Source organism: Branchiostoma belcheri, unplaced genomic scaffold (assembly GCF_001625305.1).
Source record: "Branchiostoma belcheri isolate BF01 breed outbred unplaced genomic scaffold, Haploidv18h27 scaffold7, whole genome shotgun sequence".
NCBI lineage: Eukaryota > Metazoa > Chordata > Leptocardii > Amphioxiformes > Branchiostomatidae > Branchiostoma > Branchiostoma belcheri.
Genome location: NW_017804353.1, coordinates 5,635,848 through 5,663,787, shown reverse-complemented (window position 1 = coordinate 5,663,787; position 27,940 = coordinate 5,635,848). Strand labels below are relative to the sequence as shown.

General features: G+C 39.9%; 1 protein-coding gene across 1 annotated transcript; it reads right to left on the bottom strand.

Moving 5' to 3' along the window:
• Positions 1–791: 791 nt before the first annotated feature.
• On the bottom strand, positions 792–27,316 carry LOC109484402 (transforming growth factor beta receptor type 3-like). Its single transcript, XM_019787650.1, has 17 exons — positions 27,242–27,316; positions 26,543–26,729; positions 25,527–25,864; positions 20,370–20,547; positions 18,711–18,853; positions 17,352–17,528; positions 16,516–16,699; positions 15,935–16,116; positions 11,292–11,441; positions 5,272–5,448; positions 4,251–4,395; positions 3,445–3,535; positions 2,584–2,773; positions 2,085–2,229; positions 1,738–1,785; positions 1,419–1,526; positions 792–1,070 (listed from the first exon to the last, which is right to left on the bottom strand). The coding sequence occupies exons 1-17, from the start codon at positions 27,314–27,316 to the stop codon at positions 913–915; spliced, it is 2,676 nt and encodes an 891-aa protein (XP_019643209.1). The 3' UTR covers positions 792–912.
• Positions 27,317–27,940: the final 624 nt, after the last annotated feature.

Here is a 27,940-nt window from a genome sequence, read left to right as displayed (position 1 = left end):
TAGGATTGTCACAAGGACATTCATGTACATATAAAATAGGTGAGCTCCAATTCTTATTGTGCTTTGAATCTCCTTCAAATAAACAGATAAATATCATACAAATACATAAGAACACGGATGAAAACAGTAAAAAAAAAACAAAAAAAAAAAACAAAAAAAAGCTCAACAATATTTTCCTTTTGTTACATGTATGTACTTATACTGCGTACCATAACATACCCTCTACTGTATTGTCTTCACCCGACCTGTGAGGTAATCCCCTACACAATGCCAACTTGGGGAGTTATTTCTAGATCTAGTCTTTACTCTGTATTCCACTAATTCTCAGTCCAGATCATTCTGGGAAGGAAAGCACACACGCCTTCCACCAAAAAAAGTGTAATCTGTTTGAACACGATGTGATAGTTATCAATTAATCAACTGAACTTCAAACCCACTGTATCTACTAGTATTTCATTCGACAGTTAAGAGAAAGATCTAGAAATGACACCACAACTCTGGCAAGTATGTTATATAATATATATATATATATAATCTCTGTCGATGAAGGTTAGACATCCAGGTAATAAGATTTGCCAAAAAACAGTTACTCAAGCAACTGGATATGATTTTGGGGAGATGGTCAGACACTTCAGGTAGCATTCACTACCTTTCTTCAGTGAACTTTCGTTTCCTTTTGGACTTCCAAAAAATTATCTTCACTTATTTCCATACCAATCAATAATTCTTGCTTATAAGCCTGCATTTCTCCTCTGGTCTCTTAGTGTCACTGACGAAGGTAGTGGATGCTAGCTGAAACGTCTGACTTTTCTAAAATTATATTCAGTTGCTTGAGTGACTGTTTGTTGCTTGTTGCCTTATATAATCTCTGATTTTTTGGCGACAGTGGATTGCACCCCAGCTGAGTGTGTGTTAGACTGACGTGGAACCCGGCTCGGGTTTTCTGCCGTTCTGTGTGTGGTAACTGTTACAGTCGTACACTGGTAACCTGTTTGGCAGCGGTCGGTGTGGGATGGGATGTCTGGGGGGTACGGGGGAGCTGTTGGGGTCGCTTTTCTGTCTTTTGGGACCTAAAGAAAAAGACAATGAACAACGTCATGTTACGTTACCAATAAAATACATTTAATTTATCATTATGTCATAATTACTACGTTGTACCTATATCAGCTACTGTTTGTAAAATATGTACATGTACATGTACAATCTGTAAATGTATGAGGGAAAATTTTTCATGTTCTACTTATTGTATAATATAAGTCAGGTATTTTGTTGTTTCATAGCCATGCTTTATGCCTTTCCAGTTGAGGTTGGTTGGAAAGAGAAAAGAAACATCCGTGATTACTAATGTTCCACCACTGTAAACATTAGCTTTGCCTATGTTAGTGTGAATACACCACTAATGTAACATAACTCATTACCTGTGTGCGTGTGAATGTACCAGAGCGTTGCTGTCAGGGCTATGCCGATAACGAAAGCGGCAAAAGCAATGCCCACGACAGTCCCTGCCTCCAGGCCTTGGATCACAACTAGACAATAGAAAAAAAAACAATGAATTAGAACACATCAAAAGTTTACTTGCCAAATCATGCATAGAGCATTCGGACCAGTCCAAAGACCACTGCAATCCATAGATCAGTGGGTACGAAAGCATGAAGTTACATTCCAAATATTAAGTTTAACATGCACAAGTATATTAATCATATTCATCAAATCTTGAAAGTCATGTCTGGTACTCACTCTGAGGACCCTCTTGTCTGGAGTTGATTTTTGATTCCTCTGCTTTTCCTGTGAGAAAATTGTGTATGATTTAATTAATGTCTAAGACTTGGTCACATGAAACACACTGTCACTGACAGGGGGTGCCTGACTATACTGAAAGGCTGGGATAGAACGTTTGGTACAAACAGTTCTAGGATATAAATCAAAGAATTCTCAGTATGTATTTCAATCAAAAAATGAATGGTGCCAAGTGTCGATTCCATGCTGTGATTCCATGCAGCCCACCACTAACTCTCAGGCCATGTAGAGGGACAAACCAAGCCCCATTCCCAATCCCACTGTAAGTACATGATTGTGCAGCCTACCTTTGTGATCTGGCTCCTCAGTGCCCACACTCCCACTGATGATAAACGGCCCCACAAAGCGGTGCTGTGAGTACACGCTGCTCTTCGCTGCCCTGTGCTGGCCTGATGCTTGCTTCCTCAGGCAGAAGTCATTCAGGTCCACACACTGGAACGTGAGGAAAGTTCAGTGATTCAACAACATTATCATCAACACTTATCAAAGCATCTGTTTTACACATAAGCTTTGCAGTTCTAATGCAGAAAATAAACCTGTAATTTGTTATAAAAAGAAATATGCGACAAAGAAATTATTTCCATCCAAGCTTGCACGATTATTTTGCAAGAGCCTAACATTAGTAGATAACAGGTGTCACACACGTAAACATGATCCCATTCTTGGTATCTTTTGTTGTGAAATGTTTGACTGTGATTTGGGGTTATAAACATATTATGTACCTTTTTGTCTTGGAGAGAAGTGCTAGACCATCTTGTTCCTTGTAAAACTAACTGTTTTCCCTACCTGTTCAATGTCGTCAGGTACAGAGCTGTCCCCCTCGCTGCACACCGTCAGCTGACAGTGCAGGAACACAAACGGCATGACGGTGTTCTTGGGGAGGAAGCTGAAGCGCTGTTTCTTCTGGCTGGACATGCTGTCTGTGTCCAGCGGTGTGATGGCCAGGTACTGCACACTGTTACTGGTCACTGGGCATCTGGGGTGGATAAACATACATAACATTTTAAATTTACACTTCATTTTTCCATTTCTACTGAGGAAGACCGGAGTGACTGGTTGAAAGCTCTAGGTGAGAGAACTTTATTGTGTTGGATCTAAAGTTTTAACTTTAATTTTTCCATGTCGTTTACTATGTTGTGAAAGTACCATCTTATATACTAGTAATGATTACCTATTTTTCACATTAGTCATTATTTTGCAAACTTATGGCGAGATGTCAGTTTGTTTTTTATCACAATTTCTTCCTGACAAACTTTTTTTCTTCCAAAAGATTAAATGAAATGTTTCATTCAATTGCTTTAGTGTAATGTAGTGTAACTTTTCCTAGACGGCCTATCATGTGCCATGTCAGTTCCAGACAATACAATCAAACTTGCCGAAAGTTCTTGATTGTTTGCTCCTTCAGAAGTGTAATTTGACATGACGAGTAATTGCTCTTCCGGGAAAAGTTATGTTATTGTTGTTGTTGTGGCTACTAGTATTTTTCCATTTGTTTGTATTGGCTACAGAAACAATTTCATTACCGTATGTCTCAAGGATTTCCTATTGAGACATAACAAATGGGAAGAGGGATAATTTTAGTCAGTAATGGCTGACTCTACCACAGGTATTGATCGACTCTAAGTGGACTCAGAAAAAAACTCTTACCCGTCTTCTATGAGGTTGTAGAGAGGTGGACTGTCTTGTAGAGAGGAGTCAGACATGTAGCAGTGTTCCACCTTCAGTGCCAGGCCTTCATCTGGACAATACACCAAGACAAAAAAAAACATGACATCAAGCGTTAAAATAGCAGAAGAGCCAATGGAAAGAATGTGTCAAAAAATACATGCTGGATAAAGAATAAAAGCTTCATTGCAATACTATACATCATATTTTAGTTTCCCTTATTGATACGTAAATAAAAACAGGATTTTCAATCCCAAACTTCATACACAAATCAACTAACACTACATCGACTACACTATCTCAGTCACTTGCTACAAGTAAGTAGCGGATGCTTTGCTTGAAACGTCTGACATTTCATTTCAAAACCTATCAACTTGCTTGAGTAACAATTTCCTTGAGGACTGTGCTATCAACCCCTGGTACTCAACAAAAGTCCTTTTTTGTATAGCAACCTACCGGTCATTGACTCAGGGGTTTTTCTTAACCAGGGGAATAAGGGTGCTACTCCCTCATGTAACCAGCCAGCTCCCTCATACCAACTTTCAGATTCAACCCTAAGTGGCTACTTTCACAGCATTAATTTTAGTCTTTTTCCAGTAAGGATGAAAAAACAATACAATAGTACATTCTAGCATTACAAACTGTGTAAAAAAAAATCCTTCACTCCTTCACTTGCTTCACTCCCTCCTAATGCTTGCAATCTGTTCCCTCATGCTAGATTTTTCTAGAAAAAGCCTGTTGACCTAACTATGTGTATTCTCCCTGGTACTTTATCCTCAGTGACAAACCTGTAGCGACTTGAATGTCGACGAATATTCTCTCATCAGTCTCCTTCACCATAGGGAACTCTGCCTCAGGTCTCATGTAGAGGGACGTCTTGTAAATCTCCATGTGGAAGGACACGGGGTCATCGCTGCCTGCTGTAGGTACAGCCTGGAGAAGTAGTTAGGAAAACGCTTTTAGTGACAGACTGTCAGGAATTGTCGGGAGCTTGGCCAAAAAAGTTTTCCCAGTTTTCACTAAAACCCGTCTGGAAGTCAGACTATTGCAAGGGGAATTATACAGGCTAGCTCCTCGGCTCTGAAAACTTTACCATAAACACCCCATCCGATAGACTCTCAGTAACGAGAGATAAATTAGACCCCCAGGTGCTAACTCTGGGATCGGGGCTTGTGACTTCCCCCAGCCGAAGGGAGTATTGTGTCGAGCTGGGGTCTGGCAACCAGGCTATGGAAAAAAGTGTGTATGATGCAAGACTTAGTGAAGAATTGCTGGATATCAATTTTGAAGTACAGTGTATTGTTGAACACTAGCTGTTGATTGATCATTCCCGCATGAAAACACCAGATTTTGAATGCCGGTAACTCTTTTCACCAGACCTAGACTATGTTCAGACAACCTGGGTTTGTGAACCTGAATGAACCACTCCTGACTCCTGAGAAGTGCGACAGACAGACCCCACATGTAGCTCTACTGCAGGTGGGGCGTCCCAGTGAGCTTCTGTTCTTTGGAGTCCTGTTCCTTTCTGACCTTGTCATCCAAAATTTCACACATTTTCAGCATCTGGTCAGCTGGCCACACAGCTTTGTTGAAAATGTCTCTGTATTACATTGGTGAAGGTTAGACATCCAGGAAAAAAAACCTGCTGAATTTGAGAGTTAACCAATGGCACTGACATAAAAAAGGGTATACATAGTGGATGCTACCTGTAAACATCTGACTGTTCAAAAATCATATCCAGTCGCTTCACTGTTGTTTTTTTTTTTCTATCTCTGTATCGTGTAATAAGAATTGACAACAAAAACCTACCTCCAGAATGGAACTATCCATGTTGTCCTCTGTCAGACCGACTGCTGGGTAGTCACACTCGAAGTTTGCTGTGACAGACGGGACCTCTACCTCCATGTCCTCAGCATCAGGACCATCGGCTGAGCCAAAATCTCCACTTCCCTCCTGTTGTACCTCTACCATGCCTGACAACACCACCTGTAGTAGATGGGACAAAGGAATAAACATTTATACCATAACAGTACATTATCTTGCAATCCACTTCAATGATTGCATCAGCTTCATTTTCACAGCACTAAATGCATCCTAGATACACCTGCCATGTATCTCTGTGTAAAATCTTTTGCCCGGGTACCCACTGTACTTACAGTGATGGGTCCTTTGTCTCCAAGGTGATCAAATTAGTGATGTATTTTGGTTTAATTGGATGATAACATGAGTGATTAGGTTTGCACATCTATAGATATCTTCCACCATGGCAATCTAAAATGTAAGTCAGTGAAATGAGTGTGTATTAGGGGCTAAGATATTGTTATTTGTCCACCAATTATGATCATTGTTTGGTTTTAGATTGGTTAATTTTTGATTGTGAACAGTGCAAGGGGTCATGCATGGATCTTTTCTTCAAGTTGGTAATGGTTAAATGCATTCTTGTTCCATCTAGCTTTACATTGTTGGTTTTATCCACATTCACAACATTTAGGTTGCATCATTACCATTTACTGTTGCTTTTACATGAATTTTGTAAAATCAAACATTAGTGAAAAACTGACAACCAGTCTGGTAATTCTGCATCATCACAACCACAATTTCAGAGGAAAAATTTGTCTGTTGCACATCCTAGAGAAAATTAATTTCTCTAATGACAAGAAATTAACCTTCTCCAGTTCATATAACAATAATTGGATTGACCAGTAATTGTCTGCTGAGATACAAAATGTACTTCCCTTCTCAAACAACATATTGTACTGTACTGTACAGTCACTGCAAATTATACAACACACCATGTATATATGTATTGCTCTATATCATACATAATATATCTCAATCATTCTTTCCCCTTTAATGTAATTTCCCCTCTTGCATGGCGGAAATTGCTTTGGGCAATAAAATCAATTATGCCTGGGATGCTGGTGGCAGACTAATAATAAAAGGAAACTTTTCTATGTAATTGCGACACGATGTGCAAAAAGATGAGATAACATCATATTGATTTCATGGTTACTGTAGCTGTGTGTATGTGTGGGCAAGGGGAATCGATATGTTGTTACTGATCAAACTGATAAATACAGAGTATACAGTCATAATGATGATACATAGTGTGCATCATTTAGTCTTACAAATGTATTTAGGGACTTGGCACTGTTTTTTGGCCTGGTAGAGTAGTTATGTTGAACTTCTAGAACTGTAAACAATCTCCTACGTAACTGACCTAAATGACACATGCAGATTTGTTTGAACCAGGAAATATTTTCCTATCACCCATACATGTACTTATACTATGCTATACTATATCCAGTGGGTGTCACTGGAAGACAGACAAAAAGATGTCCAGACTATGCATGATGTACAAAATAATAATTTTGTACATCATACAAATAATACAACACCTACTGTTCCTTGTGACAAAGCACATTCCACTATAATTCCAATAACTCCAAAACGTTGTAATTGTCATTGATGTGGTAATCAATGACACCAGTACAACCAAGCACTAAAGGGAATCTTTCTAATTGTGATTGATTTTATCACTATCGACAACTAAAATGCAACTAAATGAAAAAAACGATGTGAGCACCAAGGCAGAATTTTACCCTGATGATACTGAAACTGTGGAGCTTACAACTGAAATTTAGTGGCCAAAAATTCAAGGTTATAGTGTATTAATTCTTAGTGATAAAATTAATGTAAATCTGTAATGATACCCTATTCCGTCTAGTCTAGACCCTGTCCTATCCCTACCCCTCCTCTCCTTGACTCCACTCATGACCTCCCATCCTCTAAGATCAAGGACGGCAGTTTCAAATGGAGGAAGTAATTTACGCATAAAGCAAAGGGGGAGAACACAGCCTTCCTTGTAGTGGGGGTTGTGTAATCTTTGTTATTCAAGATATGCTTCAAAGGCATTTCCTATTTGGATAGCTTTCATCCAAAGCATACTTCAGTACACATGATCTTCCCATTGTGTGTGCAAATCAAGGACGTTCAAGTCAGGACAAATTTGCCGTCCTATAGCCAACCAACGCCTCCGGCAAAATATTTGGTTGCCTCTTTGGCTAGTCCTATTTCTATTCTTTTACAGTGCCTGAAAAAACAGGAAGAGGAAATACAGAAATGTCCTACAATCTTAATATTAACCAAACTACCTTTAGGAACATGCTTGTGGTAACCTTAGACTATGACCCCAAATCATATTGCTACAAGAAAATACTTAATATGGTTAATGACATGCCAAACTTTCTGCCATGTGGTTTCCACAAATGCATGGTACAGGAGCGTTTTGTCATGTTCTCAGCAACTTTTGCAATAACAGCCTTCTTTAATGATGACATATAACTATGTGATAACCTGGGTCATAATATCACATATATCACTGACTGCACTCCACCCCACCATGACCTGGCCTTGTACATGTACGGTCTAAAATTGTTTTGACTTGTAGTTTGATATCTATCAATTGGTCTTGAATTTTCAGTTACTGCACAATGCAGTGTGTCATCATCAGAATACTGTATAATACTGTATAATACTGCAGCTGTTTTGAAATCACTTGGCTTGTATCAGGTTCCATAATTTACTATATTGAGACACTATCATAGGAAATGTTTTTCTCTACGCTGCCATTTTTAGCCTAAAAGCATGTCTTTTGACAATAAACATTTCTGAAACAGTATCGTATATACAAAAACATAGCGATTATAAGATTTTTTTCAGTCCAATTTTAGACATGATTCTAGGCATCCACCCTCCTCAAACATATGTTTAAATTCAAATATCTTCCTCTCTGTTTGAAAGTCTAATCTTCATCTACTCTGTTCAGTGGAGGTCTTCTTCTAGAAATAAACAAGCATGATAAAGTGTGAGGTATCATTTCAATGCCAGGCTGCTGAAGAACAACTTACCACAACAAGATTGTGGTGTTATTACAAGGACAACACAGAGACAAACAAGTTAAGAAAACCACTCAGACATCAATACTTGGTCAGATAGAATCAGTTACATATGATAGTTTTCCTGTATCAAATTTACATACTTGTGGTTAGAACCTAGCTGCAGTTTGAAATATCAGCAATCGATTTGAAATATAAGACTGCTGGAAACTCTCATGCCTTATAACTCTAACAATTAGGCACTGACGGAACCAAAATAGTGATATGAATATATTTTTGCACTTTTGATTATGTGATGGTACACATATCACAATGCTGTTTCTCAAGTTTAATCTAATAGATGTATCAATCTTGCATGCACAAAAGCTAATTTTGACAACCCTTTTAGGTTTTCAATACAGGAATCAGTGAGATTTTAGGATCGGGCATAGTGAAATTTGTCTAATAATGGTTAAAGACAGAAATGCCTGTAAAAAAACAACAGGTTTACTTTCATATACATGTACATGATTGTGTATACAACTTGTTATTCCTCCCTAGGTTAATGTAATCTTTCCCACCAGTACTTCTAACGGACTGGAAGGACAACAGCCAAGGACAAATGTAGGAAATGAAGGATTGAGTCCTTCAGCTTCTTCCTGTATGCAGGTTTCCTACCGCCATGCACACTATGTGTTTTCATAGTTACACACCTCTGGGGGTTCTGCTTATGCATAGTATGAGCACACACACTTTGTTTTAATCACTTCCTTTCTGTGTGATACTGGAGTGCACAGAAAAACATGACTGGCCTTGAAAAGATGCCAATGTTTTGAAAGGAGGAAGCACTAAACATTGAACTGATCAGCCCAGTCTTGTGAATTCTTGTTTTATTCTGAATTATTGTAAATTCTTGCTGATTCCATACATATTCCTCAGTCACGTATTCCCAACCTGCTGTGAGACCATTTTGACCTTTCTGTCAATCTGTGGTTACACTATTTCCCCCTCACTTCCTTTGATATACTATTACTACTATATGCTCTACTATATTCAACAATAACTACTGGTGCACTAGCCAAGTGAACAGAGACAAAAAACCTCCATACACTGACAGAGGTGACAAGTGTCTTCCATCCTAAGTTCATGCCACATTCTTTACAGATTAAAGGGTATATTCGTTGAAGTAAAGTGAGACGTTGGGGATTTGAGAGCCCAGTCGCCCTGGATTACCACCTTCCACAGCTTTACCCGCAGCAGGATTATGAAGGGTAATTTCATTTCAAAACCTACATAATACAAGGGTTTGTCACAGTGTTCTTACCAGCGTCCATCATTCCACGGAATTTTGCCGTGATAAGGTTCTTCCAATTCTAAGTCTACATCAAAGTAAAGACACCCACTGGCAGATGGTAGTTACAGTACTTGTTAAAAATCTTCTCCAAAATACAACACTTCTGATCCACCAAAAGCAAAATGCTTGGATCCTTTTCAAAATCAACCTACAGTATGGTAGTGGTATAGCTCAAGTCATTGTGTGGTGTCAGGTGGCAGTGTTGGGTAACTTGGACGGAGATCAGGATCTGTCAGCTTACTGAGCTAGCTAATAACGTATGGGCAGGGGACTTCCTGCCAATGTCTATGTAACCAGCCATTAACATTCAACTCCTAATTCAAACACAGCAGGCTGGGTCAGGGGTGGCTGTGGCATTCTTACACTGGAGGGACATGTCTGCATGTAACATGATGTGCAAATCAGTGTCTAACACTGTAAAGGGCAGGGTTTTACTTTGGGGCTCTGTTTAAAGGGCCCAGCTGGCACAGTCCTCAGAACAGGCTTGTGTACTTTTCTGGGAACCTTTCGTCTGAATGGTTTTACAAGTACAGAAATATATTTCATGTCTACGATCAAGACAAAAGGCCATGAAAATGTAATGCTAACAAAGAAAAGGACTGCAGTTCAAAAGGAAACTGCTAAGAGACCCTAAATCTAGTTCAGACATGTAGGTATTGCTGAAAAAAAAATAGAAATGGACTTAAACTTATCTCCAACTTTTTTTATGTCCTGACAATCTTGACAACAGCTGGTACTTTAAAATAGTCAGCTGTTAGTCGTTCATTATCTTTCGGTCAGGTTTTTTCATCAAATGCCAATTAATAGGTTACATGTACATTGTACACCACAAGGGCAAGGGCAGGTTTCCTTTGTCTGTGTTATGTCACTGGGTCTTGACATTGTCAATCTCACAAGGGTCGTACCAGAGGAACTTTAGTTGGATAGCCTCATAACTACTTATCCAGATGGGGGACATTATACAATGTTTACCATTTCATTACACGTGTGCTTAGAGAAAGGATTTCAAACATTTATAGAGCCTGAGAAAACAGGTCGAAGTGGTTTAAGGGCCAATCCAGGCTTATCCAGCCCATTGATCCTCGAGTCAAATTAAGGTTTAGTGGTCTTGACACCAAGGCCCAATATTGACATCAAGTAATATGCCAATATTGGAGAAAGCTGCTTCCAGATTTGGGGTGCATGTGGCATGACCATTTTTGTATTGGGTTATCCTGGTAGAAGGTGGTAGACTTAGTGTGACTGAATAATACTTATTTGAAGTAGTACTGAGGTAAGAGGTACTGAAGAAAGTGGCAAACTTGGTGTTCATGTGTCGTAGTCATTCATTGGTTACTGTGTGCATGTGTCGCGACGGTTCATTGGTGTGACTTACAGTGTTGAAGAATGTAACAGACTTGGTATGGGTGTGTTGGGACTGCTGATTGGTTACTTACCGTGTTGAAGAATGTAGCAGAATTGGTGTGCATGTATCGTAACCATTCATTGGTTACTTACCGTGTTGAAGAAGGTGGCAGTTTTGGTGTGCATGTGTCGGGACTGTTCATTGGTTGGCAGACTTGGTGTGCATGTGTCGGGACTGTTCATTGGTTACTTACCGTGTTGAAGAATGTGGCAGACTTGGTGTGCATGTGTCGTGACGTAGCGCAGCCCTCCAGCGTGGTGGACAGGATGAAGTGCGTGATGTTGGCACCAGCCGTGCAGTCAGCGTCCTGTAGACTCAGCTGCCCTGCTGTGATACCGTACGGCTGGAACACAAGTGCACAGTCAGTCAGTCAACATGGCACAGACCTCAAACGTATTACATGGCTCTGAGAAATTAGTACAATTGCTGAAAGGAACGTAGAATGTTGATGAACTATAACCAGCCACTAATGTGATGCTGTAAGGCTGGAACACAAGTGCACAGGCAGTCAGTCAACATGGCACAGACCTCAACGGTATTACATGGCTCTGAGATATTAGTACAATTGCTGGAAGGAACATACAATGTTGTCGAAATGCAACCAGCCACTACTGTGATACCGTATGGCTGGAACACAAGTGCACAGGCACTCAATCAACATGGTACAGACCTCAACGGTATTACATGGCTCTGAGAAATTAGTACAATTGCTGAAAGGAACATAGAATGTTGATGAACTATACCCAGCCACTACTGTGATACCGTATGGCTGGAACACAAGTGCACAGGCAGTCAGTCAACATGGTACAGACCTCAACGGTATTACGTGGCTCTGAGAAGCTGGTACAAATGCTGAAAGAGAACATGATGACATACAAGCAGCCATTGCCATATCCTGTGAAGTTGGTATGTTACACCGAGGGGTGGTTATACACAATAATACTGGACATACAAAACAATAATGACAATACGGAGAAGAAAGTGGATTTATCTCTTTGAAATTGAAGATACTTGCAGACATCTTTCATCATCATGTTTTTTTTATGATACCCGATAACTGAATTTTGCTCTTGAATCCCAGAGACTAAAAGTGCTAGTTACAAAGCTACACTTTAATATACCAGTAACTATCATGGCAGCACCTCATTTAACGAGGAATCTCTGTATGGATCAAAATGCACTACCCTTCTGTACCTGGCTGGTAAGGGGACCCCCCCGGGTTCAACATATCTTTCTGTGGACTTCAGGACTGAACGTTAGGCTGTGTTGTGACTCAGGTCCCACCTGTGGCTCAGTAATTGAAGTCCCAGAGGGATAATCCCTTCTACATGATTACATCCTTTGTGCAGCAGCATAATCACCAGGGTGAACAGCTGCATTAATTGGCAAGGTTAAAATAGGCCACTGCCTCTGTACCTATGTGGACAGGATTTCCTGCATAGCCAGTTATTATGTCTCTTACTGACAAGGTACCGTTGGTCTATTGAAATTGCTGGATGAGGTTCTTCTAAGCAATTACACATACATTATGTGCCAGTGGACTAGCCCCCTGCTGTAGTGCTGGCCCATAGAAACGAAGATGGACACCTCCCTGTGTAACTTAATAATAATTATAAGGTGTGGGAAGGATGTTATCTATTAGTAGACAATGTATACATAATCCCATTAGTACATGGTTGATCCACTCAAGCAAATGACCGTAGATACATTTTCAATACATCTGCCCTACATTGGTAGTTTGGTTTTCTTTTCTGGAAATCAAAAATTTCTGATGATTTTTAATGCTGCAACATGTGACAGTGACTTATTTATATCAAGCAACTTCTTTTAATATTTTCTAGACATTTTCAAACATACTGGGGCTGATTCTAAAATGTCTGGATCATTGGAGGATCCCAGATGATACAAACAGCAGTGAAAACAATGTACATCCTTGAACCTTTCCAAGACACCTTAATGTACCCACATTACAGAGGCTTCAAGTGTGCCAAGTTTCAAAACTCCTTGGGATCTTTAAGGACACAAGACCACGCACACACCTGCAAACACGCTTTTCTCCTTGAACCCTTGGAAGACATTGGCAACAGATCCATCTTACATAATCTGCATTTGGGAACGACTTCAAACTTTTCATGACACAAGATCAAACAAACAACTGCAAACACATTTCCATCCTTGAACTCTTATTTAAAACTGGCAGCAAACCAGACTTCCCTTATCTTCATGTGGGACAATGCAACTCCAAAATTAAGTACAATGTAAGGTTAGAAAATTCATTTGATGCCATTACCAGCTGTAACATGTCCACCTTGTATATCAACCACAGCAAGAAGGTTTTAAATGCAATTAACTGTCATTTCACAAACTTAGGAAACTCCTTCCACCTGTATAAAGTCTGGGTGAGACCTGTTGCCAAAAAAGACTCTGTTTGCAAAATGGCTAGTTTCAGATGATTAATGTTACTGTGATCTTTGACATGTATGAGCCATTTTTCACAATGACTGTCATGTGGATGTTATACAATGTAGATATGCTCTGTACAGGGTACAGTCAAACCTGTCCGTCCAACCAACTGTTTAGGGCAACCAACTGTTATCAACAACCACATTCAAACAGTCCCATCTCATTTTACATAGTAAGGACCCCCTTCCAGGCAACCAACTGTATCAGCAGGCACTACGTAATGTGATTCGTGGCCCAAAACTGCTTAAATAAGATGAAAATGTAGATCCAACATCACATAGAGACTGGATGTACTCAAAACATTACTTACACTACAATGAGGATGGTGGCAAAAAAAGGTTACTGTTACTAGTGTTAGTAACACAGTGTACATGTATGAGACATGGTGAAGGTGAAGTAAAACCAGCTGGTATAAGTCCCTTTTGTCTGAGCCTACAGTAACCTTTAACTATCACAAAAACAGTACTAGAAAACCTACGGATGACAACTAAGAAAATGTCATCCAGTCTTCTCTCCAAATAATTGACAGCCACCTTTCGAAAGCAATAAAGTCATCCTAAAATAATGCTGAGTTCAACACACAACGTTGATCATAACTATGCATAGATTGCTGACAGTAAACATGTGAAATGCTATGACATTTTTGTAGGTGCAAGCTGTTCTATTTCAAGCCTCTGTGGACTGAACATGTCTTAAACACTGACTGATGAAAGGTTTTTCACAAAGCTTACAAAATGTTTGCCTTCTGTTTCAGCCAAACTCAGGCAACAAGCCATGTTTTCAGCTCATGTTCAACATCAAGTTCCTTTACCTGTCAAACAGCTCTTGCAGTGTGTTTATGTCCTTGTAACCCAAAATATGCCCCCTAATCAGCCTCCTGCTTGTTATATCATGATAAATCAGAGTGCTGTACAGCTGCCAAACCATAAACACAAAAGATGAACAGCTCAAAGTGCTTTCTAAAAGGTTTCCTTCCAAAAGGTGAGCAATATGGTAAGCACTTTCTTGGCCTGCCTCGATGCATTCACCTTGAATGTTTGACAACAAAATATATCTCACGTCTACAAACATCCTTGTTAAACTGCACTAACAAATCTACTATGCAAATAGGGTCCAACTAATAGTATGGAATATCAGGTTTCTGCATCAGCTTTATCCTAGATGTGATTTAACAAAGATGGGAGGTAACTATGTTAATGGCATTACTACTAAGCGAATTGTACCCTTTGCATGGTCGTTTACATCATCATGTTATACAACCACCATTTGCGTAACATCCTGGAGAACAATTATTATAAAAATAGTTGCAGGCATACAACTACATCTCATGTTATGTAATAAGTACAAAGCATCAGTCAGTCAGTCCTTTTTGAAATCAACCACATGTTGAGTTTGGAGTGTAGTGAGTTCCAGGGAGGATGTGTCATTGACAAGTTGGCTCAGCACTTAGCTGTAAACTCAGCATGTGGCAGCCAGGCTCATGGCATGCTCACCAGGATTTCAGAGTCGTATGTTGTGTGAGAGCAACAAGTTATAAATATGAAGAAAGGGGGACTGTATGGGAAGGTGAACGCCATCCAGGGCTCGAAATTCATTTTTGGGACAAAGTGCCAGTGCACCCAACCTAAAAAATTGGGTGCACAAAAAATATTTTAGGTGCACCATGTAAGATAAGATAAGTAGAATGTCAGCAACAACTATAATTATGTGTAATTTCAAGAAAAGTACTATAACAATGATTGTATTATTTTTTCTGACACTTAGATGTTAAGAATATGCTGTAACTACTACACATTTAACATCTTTACATATTACGTTAAACCTAAAAAAATATTTGGGTGCACCCACACCCAAATTTTGGTGCACTAAGGTGCACATGAATCCAGTATTTCGAGCCCTGCCATCCCTTTTCTTCTGCTACATTTTACCTCCCCACCTGAAGTCAGGTGCCCATTGTACAGTCCTTAGTGGGTGGAGGAAAGTTGTGTGAAGTGCCTTTCCCAAATATGCAACCTCTTGCCAAGAATGCCAAGAATCAAACCCATGATATATTGATCTCATATTCAATAGAGGCTCAGTCATTTAACACCACATCCTAATTCAACAGACTCAAACATTGAGGATTGAGGTGGTCAAAAACTAATTCTTTGCTAGAACTATCGCTGTCACCAAGTACAGTAGGGGCATTATCATTAGATAGCTTTAAACAATGTTTAGAGTTGGCTGTTCAAGGGTTAAGTGTAACAGGTCATTCGGTGTAACATAGCTAGCTGCCGCCGCGCCGTGTGCCTGTAAAGCTGGTATCTTATGTCAAAGGGCAGTTATACCGGCTATATATACAGATACAAATACAGAAACATAATCAGCATGTACCTGTAGCACAGCCTTGGCGAGTGCGACCTCCATGTCCCTCTCCCGACAGCGGACAGACATGGCGGCGTACAAGGCAGACTCCAGCTCCTCAGGAGACATGGGGAGGGGGGGACGGCTCACCGGCGCTGAACCATCCAACGTCCTGCCTCCCACCAGGCCCTGCTCTACCATGCGACTGGCTTCTAAAATGTAGAAAATAGTTGATAATGTTATGATATATAAAAACAGGAATGTTGTCTTTTGAAACAAATTCATCGCCATTATAGAAATCTATCAGTGGATTTAAGATGGAAAATTTTTTCTAGTTCTATTCTATTTTTTCTTGTCTACCCATGGTGTGATGATGCTGAGTGTTGTTATACCTTAAAATCTTGTTCACTGATCCTAAGTAGTAATCATTAGCAAAATCTGCTGAACCAAACCAGGAGAAACTTAAAACTTATTTACAGGTATATCAGCGCGGATTGCTATTAAAAAAACACCACTTCTATCATACTCTTTTTCTTGTAAAAAAAATTTATCTTTGGCACACTCAATTTTTTCCTTCTTTTCATCCCCTAATAACTAGATACTGTATTAACCTGGGCTGCCCAGCTGTAGCTGTAGTCTGTTGGAGAGTTGTACTTCGGTGTAAGACTGGATACGTTGGTACCCCTTGTCCTCCTCCACCCATCTTATAAGGTCCTGTCCGTGAGCCGAGATCTTCACTGTCTGGGAAGTTACCGGTGCCATGCCTGCCTCCGACACGTCTACCAATGTGTTAGCCTGGAACAAATCCAATTCAATGGTATTCAGTCAATCATACACGATGGAATGGAAAAACAGCAAAGCAGAGACGCAGGATGAAGTTAACGGTTTTTGACAGACCTACAATAGATGCCAGCATGCTGCAACTGTATAATTATGAGATCAAAAGTGTTTTGCTGCTCCCAAATCACAATCTTCTGCTTCATAGAGAATGTATCTTAAGGATTTGAGCACTTCTTTATTCATTTGTTTTTTTACACTATACCCTTGAACTTCAACTGTTACTTCTGTCTTGGTCTACAATTGTTTAAAAAACAACATCTTTAAAAAAATATAGGAACCTTAAAAAGAATAGACTTTTTTTAATGAGCTTTTGAAACTTTCCCTACTGAAAAAATGTGTCTTTTAATCTTTAGTTCTTTCTACATGTACTTCTGTTGACTTGAAATGTGGTCAACAGTATTAGAAATTAACTACAGAAAAATTTATACAATAGATAGCTCTTTATTAGCAGTGTGCAAGCTGTGAACACAGGGGCATGCCCCGGTGTGCGATGGTCCAAATACTTAACTGATGATTCACTACGGACTCCAGGAAGAGTAGTGTAAAATTCACACTAATGGAGATCCTAAACAGAAACAAACAAACAAACAAACAAACAAACACTAACCAGAACGTGCAGGGATCCCTTGATGTTCTGGGACATGATTCTCCACTTGACTCCCTTGGTATGTGACTTCAGTACCAGCACAATGTTCTGTTCCATCTTCTCCTTGTCCCGTGGTTGGACGTCCACCACGATACTGCTCAGGATTTTCGCAAACGGGTTCTTGTTCGCAGAGTGGACCTACATGTAAAACAAAGTATGTAATAGTGCCAATTTGTTGACACAATCTGTATTCAATACTATTGCCTCATTCCATTATAATTAGGTTTAAATTTCAAGAAAAACAAGTACAATATGGGTAAAATGTTAAAGCCTTTTATTTTTTTCAATTTAGCTGTTCTATTTTCATACCGAACCATAATACCAGATGTGTACTTGCAGAAAGAGCATTGACCCTGTCAAGTGCACCATAAAATGAGCAATAACAAATGGATTATAGATAGTACATTCTCCAAAAGGCAACAAGGTGCGAAAACAATTTCTCTCCTTTCCAAAAATAACTCATCATCCATGTACTTGTACCAACACATGGAGTATTAGTATACTGCTCTAAACCTGATATGACTCGTGAGCTGAATTTTTCCTTGACTAACACCTTATGTCTGGTAACCCAAGCTCAGTGTCAGCTCTAATCCCCACAACAGTGTACACTTGTAGTACCAGTCTGTGCCAATTAGCCACACAGGAACACCTGCCAAAATTGTTACACACTGAAGACTAGTCCACAATTGGGGGGGGGGCATTACACTTTTCTAACTTTTTTCTGTATCCTCCTATTCATAAAACAAGTAACGGTTTCTTTGTTATAATTTTGCGTATACCGAAATCCATTCAATTCCATATTTGCTGCTTCCCTTTTCTACATGGTGGACTAATAAGAATTTTTCTTAAAATCTACCCCTCCTCCCAACATTTCAAGACCCACGTCACTAACACTTTGTACATCTCCACCCTTCCAAACATATGTTTGTTATCATTTGAGTGTAAGTAGGTAAAAGGTAATCATACTGCAGGATACTGCAGTAATCATACAGTACCACAAATAATATATATACATTCACACGGTGGAATGTTTACCACATGGTGGAATGCTAAAACACAATCTCAAATATGTTTAGACAAAAAAATATTTTATACGGACACATGTCAAACTCTCAGTTGAACAAAGCAACGTTGACCACTAAGTATTATATTTTTCGACACACTGTACACAATAAGACATTTAGTTTACAAAATATACCCTCACAGCTAGAAACCGTGTTGTTGTAAATGGGGTAAGCTATGTTTGTTTGTATGTAAGTATTGTAATAAATTTTATGAATTGTAAAAGATGTATATACATGTATATATATATATATTCACCTCAATGACATGGACTTCTTGTTCCTGATTGGCTGTTGCCATGGCGAAGCACCCGTGTGCCGGCTGTGGCTGGAGATATGCTGAGTAGGAATTTGGACTGAGGAAATTTCTGGTGATGTTACAGCGAGGAGGGGACAGCATGTCTGTAGGGAAAATGGAAGAAAATGTTTAGTTCTTCTCACATTTAAAAAAAATAAAACATGGATGTTCCAGAGCATCATCATCATCATCGATACCCCCAAATAACCCCGCGAGGGGTGCCGTTAGGGGGGGAGAGGAGGTCAAGGCTAAGGCAGGCAGGCCGCCAGCCCGGCCCGGAACAACTAAACTACTCGGCCGGGTAAGGAGTTCCACTGCATGAGATATAAAATAAAACCTGAAGTTCTGCTACAGTACCTAGGAGAGCTGCCAGGGGGTTCAAAATCTAGTCATTTCCAGCTTTTGTCACACCCTAGCAACACAATAATATGAAACCAATCCATCTAGTCATTCTTGAGTTACCGGTACCTTGATCACACAAACTCACACACGCACACATACACATACACACGCACATACACATGCACTACTGCTATTACATGCACATACACTAAACTATTTACATGAACCTCATTTTTTTATGGAGGTAACAATGTGCAAAGCAAAGTAATAGAATGCCCTTGTCATCAATAACAAAAAATGTCAACAACACTGTTGTTTGTTCTGTGGCAGCTTCTGACCGCTACTGACCCATGTTCTTGGATGACAACCAATGTTAACTCTCACCTTTGATGTTTAGGAACAGTGTCAACAAACATTGTTACGTAGAGACCCTGTTTTGCATTGTACAAAGTCCAAGGTAATACTATGCGGGACATTCCATTTAGAAAGTTGGCAGAAGCATCAGACAGAGAATCTTATCCAAAAAAAAAGAAAAGAAGATTTTATAGTAAAAATGGCAACGAACTGAAAGTTCTTTGAAAATAAATATTCAGTTTCTAAGCTTGCTATTGGTCAAGTGAAGAAGTTGGATGGGCCTTTCATCAGAAAACATCTTCCAACTGATCAGAGAAGGCAACCAACCAACCAATGTAATCTAATGAATCTTCCCATGAAATTTGAACTGCTGACAGGGAAAACGTGAGGTGGTTCCTGTTGAGAATGTAAGCCTGGCATAGGGCCAGAGCTACCTATTGTATATATTTTTCTGTAGTTAATTCTAATACTGTTGACCACAGAACTAAAGATTGAACTATAGGGCTGGAAATACTCTTTCATTGTTTCATTGCAAGCTTCCAGAATTTTACCCACAAGGTAATTCTGTTTAATTGCCTGCAGTGATCCAAGATAATAAATGTGTTAAAATTTTACAGCAATCAATTTCAATTACTACATGTATGCAACTATGGCATTTGCAACATCTAGTTTCTTCTAAGCAAAATTGGCAGTACACTGAAGGTAAACACATAACAGGAACATCCTTATCTTGTTTTCTCATCATCTTTCTGTCACGTTTACGGTGGTTTGAGAGACTTTAACAAACTTGAGATGACAGAAAAAATTTCAGGCTGGCTTGAACACAGCTGTGCTCTACTGTGTTCATATTATACCCCTCATAGTTCTCACTAAACTATTTCCCCTACACTGTGAAAAACTTGTGGTGAGAAACCTGACACTAACCTTCTCCGACTTTGATGTAGATGTCGTTAGCGTGCTCCAGTTCAGTAAAGGACGTGATCCCATGGTACATGCGCCGTGTCCACGCCAGCAGAGCCTCCCCCTGCAGCGGCATGGAACCTTCCGTGTTCACCGCTACGATCATCTCTCCCTCGACTGTGACACTGGAACCCAGGGTCACCTGTGGGGAAATATATCAAAACATGTATATCAACTTTTCATGAAGCAGTGTATGAGATGATTAAGGAAAAAAATTCCATTTCTAAACATACATGTCTACCTGTTAATGAAACTTCTTGTTATTCAACTTAGATTTTATGTTTTTCCTTCATTCCTTCATTCTGTTGGTCTTAATACATTTGTACATGTAATCTGTTGTCTTTGGCCATTCCATTTATGTTTTACAACAATTCTAGATCTAGAATTAAAATCCAATAATGAATGACTGGTATAAAGACATAAAATTCTTATCTACAATGACTGAAAATCATTATTTTGTGTTATGTCTTCTCCTGGTTTCCAATAATTGATAAAAAGACTGATGACACTACAAAACGTAGCCCTTGAACATCTAGTTTTAACTTCTTGCCTGTGCACAAGGCCACAGCGGTATCAAAACATCCTGGATTATAGGCACACGCATTGCTGTATATCATGAGTCATGATATACAGCAATGCGTGTGCCTATAATATTGAGGACTGACACGTGAATAACAACATGTAGAACTCTACTATGGCTTACCTTATAAAGTTAGTCTAGTTAACTTATAACAACCAAAAATTTCTACAAAGGAGTCCCACAAACTGTTCTAATAGTAATACAAGGAGGATGAAATCATAGACAAAACTCCTTTGACATTAGAGAGGCTACATCCCTACCTTATCTAATCACATACATGTAGAAATGTACCTTCTATAGGACCCTTGCCAAATTCATTGCAATATTTTCACTCCATATATACCCTAACACAAAAATTACATCAGAAGTTAGGGAACCCTATTTACTTTGATGACTACACATACTGGTAACTAACAGTAACAGCTGCTACTGCTACTGGCAAGATTTTGGAAGTACACTGTACATGAACATTAGTAACGTTACATGTATCTGGGTTCTTACAACTTTGCCTTTACCTAATGTTCATGTGTTCATTTTGATTTTTGGCCAGTTCAAATTGACAAACAAGTACTTTCAGCAGCAAGTGTGAGGGGATCTGGATGGCTTCACATCTCTAGATGGCAACACACAAGCACAACTGGTAACATTCCAATCAACCCCTAACCTCTAGGTCTACGCTAACTAGACACATGTGCACGATCAGCGTGCTGGGTCACTGTTCCCCCACAACCAGCACACCTCTGTCAGTATACCTGACAAATTACGTGTGTAGAATATTTCTACTGATTCAGATCATCGGGGGACCATTTGGGCTTGGCATGTGGCACCATTCCTGGTGCGTAGTCTTCATCTTAGGAGACCACCTCCTACAGAAACTTGGAAAGAGGACCGCCTATGCAAAGATCCAAAATAATTTAAGTATCTGCACTGTATGCCTAATTTGGTGCACAATATCATTAATACTGGGATTTAGTGCACAGATGAAGGCCCTGAGTGCTTGCGAGTTCGGATGCAGATTAGAAAAAGTTAAGCTAGATCTTAGGTGTCAAACAGGAGAAAGGCATCCCACACAAGCATTCAAAACAACCACCGTACCTGTGCGCTCATTCTGGTACACAATGTACAATGGCAAGGCCATTATCTTACTGAAAAAAACTGAAGTCTAGGCTACTACGTACAACCTAATGTACGGATTAGAATCACCAGTAAAGCAAGGTCTGACATATAGTATACAATTCAAACAGGTGGTCCCAAAGCTGTTGCAATACTAGACTCTTTTCTCCATATAGAGACTCAATTCAGAATGTTGGCTGCTTATTGGACAAACAGTATATGTCAGTACATACAGTCAGTACCAACAGCAAGTAACAGGGATGCTGATAGAGCTTGTCAGGGCCTGTATTTATCAAACTAGTTGGCTCAAGCTCTAGACTTATTTTTGCTCCGTTGCCAAAGCCTTCAATCTGCACTTGTCTGCCAGACTAACAAAGCTAGCTGAAAAATAGTGAAATTTCACCAAATACTAGGCAAATGATTTGGCAGACTAGTTTGGCCACCATGAATTATATACATACATATACAATATACAGTAGACTTGTCATGTGATACACTCGGAAAGTATCCAGAAGTTTTGTCATGGTAAGAAAAACATTTTAACCTTTTACTGGTAGACATAATGTTATGTCTCATTTTTGTATCACACAAAAAAATACAGAAATAAATATCTGTTTATTTACTGTGATCAAGGGCCATGTTACCTGAACCATGGTTTATAAAAGACATAATGTTATGTCTCATTTTTGCATCATACAGAAAAATACAGAAATAAATATCTGTTTATTTACTGTGATCAAGGGCCATGTTACCTGAGCAGTGGTTTATAAAAGGTAACTGACGTGCAGTCGTGTCTGAAACAGGGCTCTTACAAATGTCCTTCACATCTTCAGACAAAAATTTTAAACAAAATTATGTCTTTACTGAAATCTGAAGCTTCTTGGGGCTTAAATCACTGTAAAGTGTTTTGCACAAATCTTTCACAATTTGGTTAATTTTGGTATCATTTTGACTTCAGTGGGATGCATTCTAGACAACAACAATGTCCTAGCCTCAACAGAATCTATTTTAAAAGACATATTTTGACGGAATCCTCATATTCAAGCATGGCACAGAACAATATCAACTTCAGATGAATTGTCTATTGTCTTGTCTTTTCTTTCATACACATCTTGGTCTTTCAAGTTTTGTTTGCTTTCATCTGGTCATCTTTCCTTTTCAACTTTTGTCCCTCGATTTTCTTCTGAAGTTTTCTTTTTCATCGCATTTTAAGTGGTTTATTTCTGAATGCAGAATGTACTGTGCCTGCGTGAAACCCGCAATATAGATCTACATATATTATGCATATAGCACTTTGAAGGAATGTCTTATTCAAGGTCGTATCCCGTCTATGGTTTTCAAATGTTGTGTCAGAATTCAAAAGATATCATCTGCAACAGGCAAAGTTCTGATACAATGTTGACCAAACATCCAACAAACGTGAAAAATCCGGGCTTTGCACAGGCGCAGTACATACTGCCAACATGCTGCCCTCCAGCCTGTACTCTTGTGCCAGATCTAAAGTTTCTTTCATTTAGACTCCCTCCTAACTCTGTGTTGACAAAACATGTATGCGACATTAAGAACTGTCAGCTGTGCAGCAAAGTTGGATGTATATAGGCATATCGTTAATGGACCATGCATCCGATAAGCCCTCCCCTTGTTAAAACATACACTTACCCTGGCATGTATAAACTTCACCTACAACACTTAGGAGCTACAAGTGGGAGAGCCATTGTACCACTACATGTACCAACTTTTGCATATGCCTGGATACAGTGGTAGTTAGGTTTATGTATTGTTTATTGACATAGCTGCTGCACTAGCAACTGTGGAGATGGAAATAACTTGACAAGAATGGAATCCAACAGGCTAGTAAAGCCCTGAAGACTTTACACACAGAACTATGCAGTCCGTTCACAAACTACTACAAATACCATCCAATTGGAACATTTCAAGTTGACAGTTATACTAACAAATACACACTTTTTCGGCATCTGAAATGAAACGTGTGTATATTATTATATAACTGTCTTGTTTAAATCCAAAGCTGTGGCCTATATATGTTTCTCAACAAGTTAAAACCAAGCCTGGTGTTCAGTATACATCGTACCATGGTTTGGGAGATCCCAGCTGCCCAGTTCAACAATGATAGGTGAAGAGGCAGTTCAACTTCAACTGCAGTTGGTTTTGCAAGACAGGAATTTAAATGCTAATCAAAAACTCAAACTCCTACAGAGTATAAAACTTCTACCCGGGAGCCTACTTGAACTGGGCAGTGGGGAATGTCAACTGGGAGCCCAAGTAAACCATGATAGACTGGACACTAGGCTAACACAAAATCCTCCCAACCTATGCACTCTGATCTCCGATAAACTGTTGATAGTAGTGTTACTATAATTTCAGCTTGCCCTGTTTCTTGTACAACCAAACAATGTCATGTACAGTAGCAGGCCTGTCTCCAACATAACAAGTTCAAAGTACACAGGAAACACATAATTGAGTTTTGATCTCCTTTTCAGCTTGAACTGTGTTACCTGCCATCTCGTTCACAGTGGCATTAAACATGATATGTAAACACACTGTTGACTCAGAGAGAATCTGTTCCACGGTCAAAAAAAGACTTGGTTATCCACGAGTATAAGAACAAAGGCTCCTTGGCATACATGTTGGGTCTTTAACTTACTATGCACACTCACACAGACAACATTCCAAAGATACGGGCAGGAAAAAGATATGCATAGTGTAGATTTCAATTTTCATAAGACTCGATTAAGAGCAGGAAAGAATACTCTGATTTTCCTGCAGCATACAGTTTAGTGAGGATTATAATTAGTACATTCATACTATCATAGTCATACACAGGAACAAGTATACCAGCTACTGTAACTGTTACAAGTACATGGACACCTAGATAGCACCAATAGGCATGCGGAGATTTCCAACTGCTGCCTGTGCCAAATGATAGCAATCGGGAAATTCAAGCCCTCCTTCTTGTTGATTAAACAGGACACACAAGCCCTGCCTGTAGTCTCTATCACATCAGGGTACAAAGTGTTTGAATACTGATCTCCTCATATCATTTACCTCTCATACCTGCTGTAATCAGCTTTTAAAGATGTGGGAGAGAGATAGTCTTGGAGTACATGCCTGCTCGAGCTCCTTATCTTTTGGCATACTCGTGTCTAACAATAACTGTAATCTCTGTACTTGTGCATTGTCAAGAACTCTGGTAACAATTGGCAACATACTAGTACCCCTTCCCTTATAATAATACAAGGACTGCCTTTCTTACGTCAAAAGAGTGTGAAGACTGACTAGAAATTTCTACCATTCAAAATACAATCCCACACAAGTTACCGGTATGTAAATTCAGGTGATTATTCTGGTGTCATCTCTATACAAATCCTTAGAGTCAGAAGTGTTGAATCTAGGAGAATGGTACTTACATGAAAAAAGGCCTGTCTGTTTGGTGCTAGTCCGTCCACTTTGATCTTCCACACGATGGGTTGGTGTGAGTTGAGGACAAACATCAGCGGCTTCTCGGTCAGGCCCGTGAGGATCCTGTTCATTCGTGCCGAGATGTGCAGGGCCACCTCCGTGCTCGCCACCGCGAGGTACGCCGGGCTGCCGCTCAGGAGGTTCACCACGTAGACCTCGTGGTCGTGCCCGACGGTGGCACGGCTCTCGCAGCCCGAGGACACCGTGAGCTGCTGGTAGAGCGGGGTCACGTACGGCGAGCGAAAGTTCCGCTTAGGAACACAGGATAGACCTGAAGCCAGCTCAACTAAAGAAAAAACATGGATGCCAACAATAAGCATCTTTCATAAAAAATGGTAAAACTTGATGGTATCCATCTTAAAAAGTTAAAATCTGTTTCTACGCTCCCTGCATGTCAATATTCCTCTTTATGTTTCACATCTTTGAAATGGAAAAGAACAGCAAGAAAATTAAAATGTAAGGTGGTAAGGTATTGAGGTCCTACACTTACAAGTACTTGTACAGAGAACAGTAAGATATATCTGTAAGCAAATATTTTTGCCATAACTCTTGGCTTCATGCCAGACTACAACACAACAGTAAATTATGTTGCACGTAACTTGTTACATTCTGATCAAAATCAATGTCATTGGAATTTTCTGGCTCTTTGTCAATACCTGAGGGAGCTAGAAGAAAATTATTGCTGTTTTTGCAACTTATTTTATCATTCAACTGATCTATGAATAAACCATCTATCATATCCCATGTTCAACCCTTAAACTTCACTTCATGTTTAACGTTAACTCTGCAATTCAATTCAATAAACGGTTGACACTAAAAAAATAATTCAAAATTTCTGATTATTTTATTCACGTGTTAGATTTCCTGTTCTGGAAGCGATCATCAGCCAACCATGACCAAACCACGGGTAGGAGACCGTTTATAAATCGATAAAGGCGCGGTTGACACGCATGTTTTGCCTCACCTGTTGCTCCCAGCAGAGCGAACATCACCAGGGCGTTTGTCACTGTCACCGGCGGCATCAACATCACAGGCCCCCGCCGAACAGCCATGCTCGCCTCGGTGCCAACAGCGATCTCTCGGCGCTCCAACACCACAGTTCCACCCCCGATCAGCCGCTCTTTTACGCCTTTTTCGATCGGACTTGAATCCTACAAAAGTCTTTCGTCCACCTTTTTCTTCTCAGTCCTCTACTACTCCAAACTTTAGTCGCTCATTACACATTACAAAAGGCCACTTCCCTGCACAAATAATATCAAGTTCTCTGGGCAAGAAAATTTTCGCCCTACCACGTCTTTAAATACATCGACTCCGACCAAACACCCTCAAGGATTCACTCCGTTTTCAGTCAAACACATATTTTGCACCCAAAGTTCTACCTTAGACCAGCGATGTGCCGATTATCTGGTGGCCAAAAAAGCTTGGGAGAGGCTTTGTCTTCTTCTTTGGTAGACAAGCTTGCTCTGTCAGGCGCCCAGCTTCCCTCCGGCCTTCCCTCCAACTTGTCTGAGCCACAGCTGTTCGCCCTAGTTTTGACTCGTGCTTTCCCGTCGTGCGTAAACGCCTTGATTGCGACGTCAACAGGTTCCCGTAGCCTCGCCCATGACGCCGTGACGTGAACTTGGAGCGCCAGAAGTTTGGATGTTAGTTTGTTGTACCTCACCTGACGCCCACCGCCATCTTGTACGCCCGGGGCTGTCACGTGATCCGACTCGTTCCCAGGCTGCGCCGTGAACATCTACAGACGGTGCCGCTGTCCAGATCAATTAGTTGCCATGGCGACTGTAATTACAGAGTAATACCCAAAAAAATCTTATGAAGACTACAACCGCTTCGATGTTAATAAACTATATCGTATCGGTCCGTATAACATAGCTTGGATACCAATCCACCACCGTGGTCGAAAAACAGGAACTGAGGAAGACAACTTTTTCCTACATCAAATGTTTTTCACATTTCTCATGAATATGCATGTTGCGACCGGTTTTATTGTTCTACAATGGCTTCATTTTATTTCCAAATATTACTAGTATTTCAACCCGTGGCAAATTAGCAGCTGACAAATATTTAGCGGTGTTTACCCATAGACAAGAAGGCTATCTGGTTCATATAACTTGTAACGTTATCTAAAAGAAAAGAAAAGTTCCTATTTCTTTTGTTTTCTCTTCCGACAACTGTTCTTGGCTGACTATAAGGTACAGATTGTTACAATCCTGAGGGATAACAATACAACGTCTGGCGTTTAAATCACCGTAAACCTTTGCTGCAAAGTCTTCCTTGTCCCCCCGACGACCAGTGTCGGTCATGGGACTAGGTAGGTAGGTACGTAACCTTCGCTTAAGTCAAGGACATTCTACAGATG

Bases quoted from the DNA above. Each gene is read 5' to 3' on its own strand.
- LOC109484402 (XM_019787650.1), bottom strand. From the start codon at position 27,316: ATGTTCACGGCGCAGCCTGGGAACGAGTCGGATCACGTGACAGCCCCG. The intron at 26,730-27,241 runs GTGAGGTACAAC...AGACTTTTGTAG, and splicing joins AAGATGGCGGTGGGCGTCAG to GATTCAAGTCCGATCGAAAA. The intron at 1,071-1,418 runs GTAATGAGTTAT...CTTTTTCTTTAG, and splicing joins GTACATTCACACGCACACAG to GTCCCAAAAGACAGAAAAGC.